Raw genomic sequence first — 9039 nt, 5'->3', positions numbered from 1 at the left:
AACTTTCCTGCAAAGAGCTCAGTGTGGCATATATAGTCCTGCACCTTCCGAATATATCCTCAGAATAGCCCTATGAGGTAGTTTAGGCTGAGAAGGTGACTAGCCCAAATGTCACCCAGTGAGTTTCATGGCTGAATGAGGATTTGAAGCCAGGTCTCCCAGGCCCTAGCCCAGTACTCTTATCACCACACCACACTGGCTTTTGCAGAAACCTATACACTACAGTACCTCTATAAATTACAATATAAATTACCCTCTATACTTTTCTTCCTTGATCTTTTAAGACCTATTGAAATCAATGGTAATGTAAATTCTGTAGTGTGCTTTATATTTCCTCCTAAACGTCAAGAGAGAGAAATATAGCCAGGACTCTTCCAATAATTTTTTTTTTTACAATAATTTTTATTCAAATATTCATAAAACATACAAAACAAAATCATAAAACATTCAAAGACAAAAAACAAAACAAAACAAAAATGATTAAACAAAAAAATAAAATGTTGACTTCCCATTTGTCACAGATCAAATCAGCTATAGGTCTACAATATATAACAATCCTGTCTCTTAAATTATATTATAAAATCACTTTCCTCCAGTAGTTATCTTAATTAATCATCAAATCTCATAAACATTACTTTATTCTTTCCACAAAAAGTCAAAGAAAGGTTTCAATTCTTTAAGAAATATATCTATCAATTTTTCTCCAAATAAACATGTCGATTAATCCATCTCGTTAATAATAATAATAATCTTATTGTCATAACCATAGCCCAAATAAACATATCGATTAATCCATCTCATCAAAATCTGTTAGGTCCAATAATTTCAATAGCCATTATTCCATTATCCCTATTAATTCCATCTTCCATCTTCAATAGTCCTGTTAAGTCCAGTAATTTCAGTGTCCAATCTTCCATTATCAGTATTCCATAATAATCTTGCTGTCATAGCCATAGTCATATAATAAGAGTCTGATGGGAATTTCCTCTATCCCAAATATTTTCTTGCCATCAATTCTGAATAAGTTGCTGAAATATTGTTGTAAAGTCATATCTCTGTTCTTCTTTTTTACAAAATGCACTGGCTCATCTCTTGAGAGTTTTTCCATTGTCACATGGCTGCAGTTAATTCCATAGATTTTCTCTATATCAAGCTCCATCACGTCATTCCAGTCCAGAAGATTATCCAAGCCATTGATAACTTTATCTCTAATATCTTCATTAATTTCTTCAGAGATAACGTTAAATTCCAAACAGTAGATTTTATTTCTAATATCCATAAACTCCAGATCTTTTTCCAATTCCACATTTGTTCCAATCTCCAGGGCTTGTATCTTCCCTTTATTTTTTCTTTTCTCATCTCTGATCTCATTCTCCTCTCTCACAGGATCCCCTATTTCTTTAAGCTCCTGCGTAATTTTGCTCAGTTCAATTTTCAGCTCCTTACTGCCCTGTCGCAGGGTTTGTTTCGTTATCTCAATCTCATCCATTATTTTCTGAAACATAATTACTTCCAGATTCTCAGCCACTTTCTTGATTGCCATTTTTAAAACCACGAAAACAAAACAAAACAAAAATAAAGAAGAACCACTTCTTATTTCAGCAACAATTGGGTTAATATTCCAGGCTTGATGACATCACAGTATAAACAGAGCAGCCTGCCTTATCTCTCTATGTTCAAGAATACAAAACAAATTTAGTTCCCAGCATCAAAACAGTTAGTGGCGTCGTGAAGAAGCAGATTCGTCAAAATAAAATAGACCAAAAAGAGAATAGTCCCAGACAATATAATGTTCCTCGGAATAGAAATCCCTCTTCTGTTTATATCTTTAGAATGCACTTCCAGGACAGCTTTTTGCAATAGAAACAGAGATAAGCTGTTAATTTCGTGAATAACAGAGAAGAGTTATAGCTCATCCAGAAGCTCTTTAAAGCTGATTAATTTGACAAATCTCTTTTTGCTGCAACAATTTAAACCAAGTAAAAAAAATAATAGAAAGAAGGGTGCTTGCCTGTTAGTCTGTTTTCTCTTTGAAGAAAAGATAAACGTATCGCATTAAACAGATAGAGCTTGTTCGGAAGTCTGTCCGGCATTGCTGGCTGGACCTTTTCTCATAAATTAATGAAATCCAGTCCTCCCAACAAAAACAGGCTTTTGAGGTTGATCTCTACGTTTCTCCCTGCCCGGGAGAAATTTCATCAGTCAAAATAAAAAATGTTCTGACTGATTTATATCTGAATAAGCTTCTTTTGAGGCGGGAGCCCGTCTCAAAAGCAGGCACAAGCGAAGTCACCCTTCCCGGAAGTCAGGACTCTTCCAATAATTTGATGGCATTTGACAGATCGTATCTCCCTACATGAACCTGTCCGGGATTTGAGATCTTCAGGTGAGGCCCTTCTTGTGTTCCCCACACCTTCGCAAGCACATATGACGCAGACATGAGATAGGGCCTTTTCGGTGGCTGCCCCTAGGCTGTGGAACTCCCTTCCAAGTGAGGTACGATCAGCTCCCTCCTTGCCGTCTTTCCGGCGACAAGTAAAGACTGTTTTATTTCAACGGGCATTTGGGATAGAGAACGACCAGGATTAAGTGTCATAGGTTTGGTGACTACATTATATGATTTTATTATTTTAAATTGTCCGCTGTTTTTAACCTATTTTTTATGGTTTTAATTTTTCTCATAGTTTAATTCTTTTTTAATAGTATATTTTGTATGTTTTAATTGGTGTTGTTTTTACTTGTAAGCTGCTCTGAGTCCTATTGGAAAAAGGGCGGGGTAGAAATAAAGTTTATTATTATTATTATTATTATTATTATTATTATTATTATTATTATTATTATTATAGGTGATACATGGGGGAGGGAGCAGAATGGCAATGGCACTGAGATGGCAAGGTTGGGGATACTTTGGTGGAATGCAGCACAAGCCTGCAGGTGTGTGCCCACCTGCTGCAGGATGTTGGTGCCACCAGCCCTGAACTTGCAGGCACCTTGCCCCATCCCCATTCAGTGAGTGGCAATGCTGGCATTACTGAGAATGCACTGCTGTTGCAGAATCTGGAACCTACCCTAGAACCTCAAGAGCACAACTACAGCCAGGTGCAAAAGACATACATCTAGTATGAAAGAACATGGTGTCTCTGAGAAGTTGCTGAGCACAGGGTTATCAGTACTGAGACAAGCTCACAGTCTTTCCACACATAGATCTATTCCTACTTTCTACAAGTATTCTTAATTTCAGTTGTCAAATTTCCAAATGAGTGTGTGCTTTTGTTGCTATTGTTAAACTGGAAGCCAGAAGCACTTGCGAATTGACTACAAATCTCCCCAGGGATCTACCAACAGATTACAGTCCTTGTAGGGTTGTAATAAAATCCTCCATGGCGCAGAGTGGTAAGCAGCGGTAATGCAGCCGAAGCTCTGCTCATGGCCGGAGTTCGATTCCAACGGAAGGAGGAAGTCGAATCTCTGGTAAAAGGGGTCAAGGTCCACTCAGCCTTCCATCCATCCATGGTCGGTAAAATGAGTACCCGGCATATGCTGGGGGGTAAAGAAAGGCCGGGGAAGGAACTGGCAATCCCACCCCATATATACGGTCTGCCTAGTAAACGTCGCAAGACGTCACCCTAAGAGTCGGAAACGACTCGCACTACAAGTGTGGGGACACCTTTACCTTTTAGGGTTGTAATACTCTAGATCAGGATGGTTAGACTTCAGGATTTTGGTATTTTTTAAAATCATCATTATTATTACAAAAACCCAAGATCCACCAACCAGAGCAAGCCACAAAATATATACATTTAGAGTTAAATAATTCTTAGCCCAGGGATTCCTTCTGAGTTCCAGAATTGAACTGAGCTCACAGTATTTCCACACAAAAAGCCACTCCTGATTACCTCCCCTTCCTTTCAGCAGTATAATTGTGGGGTGGTCATTTTCTTGTTTTCATTGTGAAACAGAAGTCTGAAATCCTCACTGATCTTCTGCAAGTCATCCTGACATATACCAATACATTTTGATCTACTTTCTGCCCACCCTGCATTTAAAGTGCTATCCAAAAGCTAAACATTATGACATAGAACATATAAAGAGATACTGATGATCTCTGGTTTTTATACTGAGCTACAAACATTTCCACTGAAAAACCATAAAAACCATAGCCTAGAACTTTGTTTCCCAAATACGAGGAAAGGCTTTCGAGGGGACAGAGTAATGTTACGGTGGGAGTAGCAGGCTGGGAAGCTCAACTGATAATTTTCCCCATTTATATTTTGAGTGTAGTTTTGTGCATTAAAACTGCTTTGAGATCTTTTAGATAGTAAGCAGTCTATAAATTGAAATAATAAATAAATAAATAAAATGCATGTTATCCTCAAGAATAGGCGCCTACTGGGAGGAAGGGTGCAATATAAATCTAATAAACAAATTAAGAAATAAGAGATAATCAGGTGTACCATGCTGGAAGAATCATTTTAGTTCATACTCTTTTAAGCAGCTTGTTTTTGTTGCAGCCCCTCCTCCTCAAAATATTTTCATATATGAATATTCAATATATTTAGGTCTGTACTTACACAGATTTATCTATGAGTAAATCCTATTGATCTCTATAGGACTTATATCTCAGTAGACATATATAGGATTGTTCCATGAAAGCATGCATCCAAAACCATACATATTTTAAGAATAACAGGCAATGAAAAATACAGTATTTTAATAGCTATAATTATTATAGTTACAGAAGTTGGTATTTTCTTTTTAAAAGTTGGTGTTTTGATTTTAAAAATGTAAGAATCTGCTGGAAAAATTAAAAGAGTAAAACTACATTCCTGTTCCTGCCAAAACTCTTTCTTTTGAATGTACACCTTGACAGGAAACAGTGTCAGGAAGTATAACAGACTCAGCATCCCTTGCCTTGTTGCCAGTAAAAGGGAATTGCTTCAATGGCGCTTTAACAGCTTGTTCCTTTAAGTAAGTTCCAATTATTTTGCTCGAATACAAAGACTTTATAAGAGCAATTCTATAGGCTTTAGTTTATTATGGTCTTAACGAGGAAGGCTTATAAGACCTTGGGTATTATTCCCTGTGAGGTGCTTGTGTCACCTACCAAAAATGTAAAAAAATCAAAGCAAAAACAGCCAAAAATAACCCAATTTTATGTCACAAAAGAGAAAGAAAAGCATGGGGTCGAATTAAACTCTAATCTGGTACCTGGCTTAAATATAAATGACTGGACCATAAGTAAATGTTGTGTGTGGCTACCCAAAGACGCTGAGATGTCAGCATTAAACTTGGCACAGGAACTATTAACAGCTGACATTCCAAATAATTCCCCTCTGATGGATGTGATGTCACAGAGAGTAAACTCATTGAAGGAGAATTCATATGGCTCTATGCCTCCGTTAGAATCCTCTCACAATGATGATTCAGTCGAGCTGCCAAACTTAAACGAACTACAGGAGGAGTTTCAGGACGAAGTCTCGACTGAAGTTAATTTCCTTGAGAGGTTGTCGTTCAATCTTAACTCACTCAGGGATAGCTGTCAACAGGAAAGCACTTCAGGTTCTACCCTTCTCTCTTTCATGCCCAAGGCGAACAAATTAGGTACCTCATTGACTCCTCCTCAGAAAGCAACATGGAATTCGGCGGTAACGCAATCTCTATCACAGATTTCTAGTTTTGTAGCTGAATCCATTTCGCTTCTTACCATATTGATTGACTGCATAATGAAAATGGATTCCCAGAATGAAAAGGCTCAAGAAAAAGCTCACAAAGCTGTAAAAGTTTCTCAAGCATCTCAAACAACCCCTACGGTCTGTAGGCTGAGTGCCAGAAGGGAGCTAAAGGAAAGACAACATACTGCACTGCATAGCAAGAAATCATATAATATAAAAAATCATAGACTTAAACATAAGTCCCATATGAACTTTGGAAAACTTTTTAGACTAATTGACTCACCGTGTCAGTCGGCCAAAAAAAAAGAAGCGACGTAAACAAAAGAGAAATCATAAGAAAACCATAGCTCAGGAGGATTTAAACCAACTAACTCCGGAAAACAAGCTTCCAACTCCCAAAGAAACCTCGCAACTAGCAGATTTAATAGTGGACAATGAAAATCAAATCTCCGCTCATTCCTCTTCAGTTAACTCACCTAAAATATCTGAATGTTTGGAAGTCTCTACGCATGCAAAGAATCCACCATATCAAATAATGAACTTAGTGTTAAATAAATACAAATTGGTCTTCACAAATTATCCAAAACCCAAAGGAGTATCAAGCCAGCACGAACGGAGACTCCACTTCAGGAATCTTGTTGATGGAATAGTTCCGAGGTTGTTCCATTTTAGTGAAGTTATCTCTATTGATTACTTATTCTATAATTACGTAAACGCAAGAGCTATAATTACGTTTCAAGATACCATCATTCCAAATTCTCTTTACGAGGAAAGAATAAGATTTCTCAACCATGGAATAGGGATTACAAGATTCTTTGAAAACCAAGCCCCCCGTACAATCTGTTGTCAGCGGTATTTTCCTACCCCAGCTGTTATATTTACCCAAAGAGGCATAACGAAATCGAGCATAGTCCAACTGACGATTTGCTATCTGTGGTCCCTGTAGACTTCGGGGCAAAAATTGATCGCCATCATCGAGAATTAACTGATGTAAATTTGGAACCTAAAAATCAACTCATAAAGTATTCCGATTTTTCTCCAGAACAGTTGCTTCTTCTTGACTTATATAGTGATCTGGATCCAAAAGCTCAAGAAGAGATTCTTAACAGACTCAATCACTTAATCTCGACACTGGAAGAAAAAAATCTTACTGCCAAGCAATATCCCCGACCAAACGCCCCAATCGATCTGAATTCCCAAAAGCGTGGTGAGTCCTCTGAGCAAATTGGACTTATTTTGTCCGACTAGGACCTAAGGGCTTCGTTCTCTCTGAACCTATTGTCTCATTCCTTGTTAAAAGACTCCTGTCAGTTTACGAATAATTAAAATATTGTCAACAATCTACCATCTCGATGGGAATTGCCGTTAAAGTCTGCCCAAACCCCGGAGACAACTTTGAAATCCAATAGATCTATGTTGCCGGTCAACTGACTGCCAAGTAAGCCCTTTAAAGACAAATTAAAGTTAGTCTCCTGGAACATTGCAGGCTGGTGCAGTAAGGCAAACGACGTATATATTAATGATTTTTTGCATAAGCATGATCTTATATTACTCCAAGAAACTTGGTGTGTGGAAGAAGTTAACTTAGATGGTTATACAGCATATCATAAGACAGCTACTAGGAGTCACAGCAGTGGCCGCCCAAAAGGTGGGCTCAGTATATATATTGCAACTTCACTGGTAACTAGTTTTATAAAGCTATTCTTTTAAAATTGCCAAATTACTCTATATTACTGATAAATGTATATTTCCCCCCTTGTCATAAAAAAAGCATAGTTAGAAAGCAAATTGGACTATTGGAAGCCCAACTAACAAATTTGATAACAACTTATCCGGAAATGTTAGTGATATTAACAGGTGATTTTAATGCCAGGATGGGTCAATCGGATCCTGCCTTTTATGCCAAATATCATCAATTGCCACCAATTGATCCAAATAGCCAAAATATACCCCCACGACAATCAAAGGATAAACGAACTAATTATGCGGGTTTTTGTCTAATGAACATGTCAACTAAATTAAATCTAGTCTTATTAAATGGCCGCACTAGAGGGGATTTAGAAGGGGAACTTACTTATTTTTCGACCAGAGGTTCTTTGATGATTGATTTAATCTTTGTATCAGAGGAATTATTCCAATCGGTCGAAAACTGTATAACTATGAATCGCCCGGAAAGTGACCACTCTCCTGTATCACTGGAAATTACTTGCAAAGACGAACATATCCATTTAGAACAACGTACGTTTGCGGATGTTAATGTTGATATTCGTCCGGCTAAGATCAGATGGGTGCCTAAACTAGAAAAAGATATAACAGATAGTTTAAGTACCCCCGAATTACAGTCCATCAAAGACCAACTCCTATCTCCCACCCTTTTGAAAGATCCCTTTTATGAGTTCCGGAATTTGATGGTTGCTTTACAAACTATCATTCTACAAAACCAAAGAGACCAACAGAAGGTTGTATATCATAAATCTAAACCTTGGTTTGACAAGGAATGTGGCGATACACGTAAAGAATTAATAGACATATATCATAGTTATAAGTCAAGTAGATCTTCATACCATCTGCAAAAGTATTGTGACGCTAAGAAAAAATATAAAAGATTAATTAGGATGAAAAAAGGGCTAGAAACTATAGAAGTCTGGCAAAGGCTAACAAATGCGGCCAATATGAAAAATTCAAGAGTTTTTTGGCGTTTAATCTTCCATCACTGGCCAAAGTCAAATGTATCAGCTAATTGCTTGATACCTCCATCTGTTTGGGAGGACTATTTTGCAAGAATATACCATTCCAATTATGACAAGGTAATTGAGATTCATTCTCTGTCATCCGAGGTTCCATCTTGGCCCCCTGTTACACTTGATGAAATCTTAGAACTTATTAGACGATTAAAACCTAATAAAGCACCAGGCCCTGACAACATTCCATCTGAGGTCTTTAAAATGAATGCTAATTGGTGGGCGCCCATCTTGGCGGTATTTTTCACCAATATTGATTCTTCTTTGAGGATCCCTTCTGATTGGGGTGCGGCCCTTATTATCCCAATCTATAAGAAAGGTCCACACTCCAATCCGGCAAATTATAGACCAATAAGCTTACTCAACATCATTAGCATATTAAACGCTGCTCATCTTCACTCAAAGTTGAGCATGTGGCTGGATCAAAATGATATTTTGGTCCCGGAGCAGGCAGGTTTTCGTCCAAGACGTTCAATTATTGACCATGCTTTGATTTTGCAGCATTTAGTTTCTAAATATGCAGGCTTCAAAGGAGGGGCTTTATATACAGCATTTATAGACTTAAAAATGGCCTTCGATTCGGTTGACAGAGACAGACTATGGTCCAGACTAACTGACTTAGGAAT

General features: G+C 37.6%; 1 protein-coding gene across 1 annotated transcript; it reads right to left on the bottom strand.

Moving 5' to 3' along the window:
• Positions 1-706: 706 nt before the first annotated feature.
• Positions 707-7804, bottom strand: LOC133366647 (uncharacterized). The gene is made up of 2 exons (XM_061589973.1): positions 7747-7804; positions 707-1850 (listed from the first exon to the last, which is right to left on the bottom strand). Exon 2 carries the CDS (start codon positions 1541-1543, stop codon positions 920-922), a length of 624 nt encoding a protein of 207 aa, XP_061445957.1. The 5' UTR covers positions 1544-1850; positions 7747-7804; the 3' UTR covers positions 707-919.
• Between the last annotated feature and the right edge of the window lie 1235 nt (positions 7805-9039).

This window comes from Rhineura floridana, chromosome 11, assembly GCF_030035675.1.
Source record: "Rhineura floridana isolate rRhiFlo1 chromosome 11, rRhiFlo1.hap2, whole genome shotgun sequence".
Classification (NCBI taxonomy): Eukaryota; Metazoa; Chordata; class Lepidosauria; order Squamata; family Rhineuridae; genus Rhineura; species Rhineura floridana.
This window is presented reverse-complemented; position numbering and strand designations above follow the sequence as displayed.

Bases quoted from the DNA above. Each gene is read 5' to 3' on its own strand.
- LOC133366647 (XM_061589973.1), bottom strand. From the start codon at position 1,543: ATGGCAATCAAGAAAGTGGCTGAGAATCTGGAAGTAATTATGTTTCAG.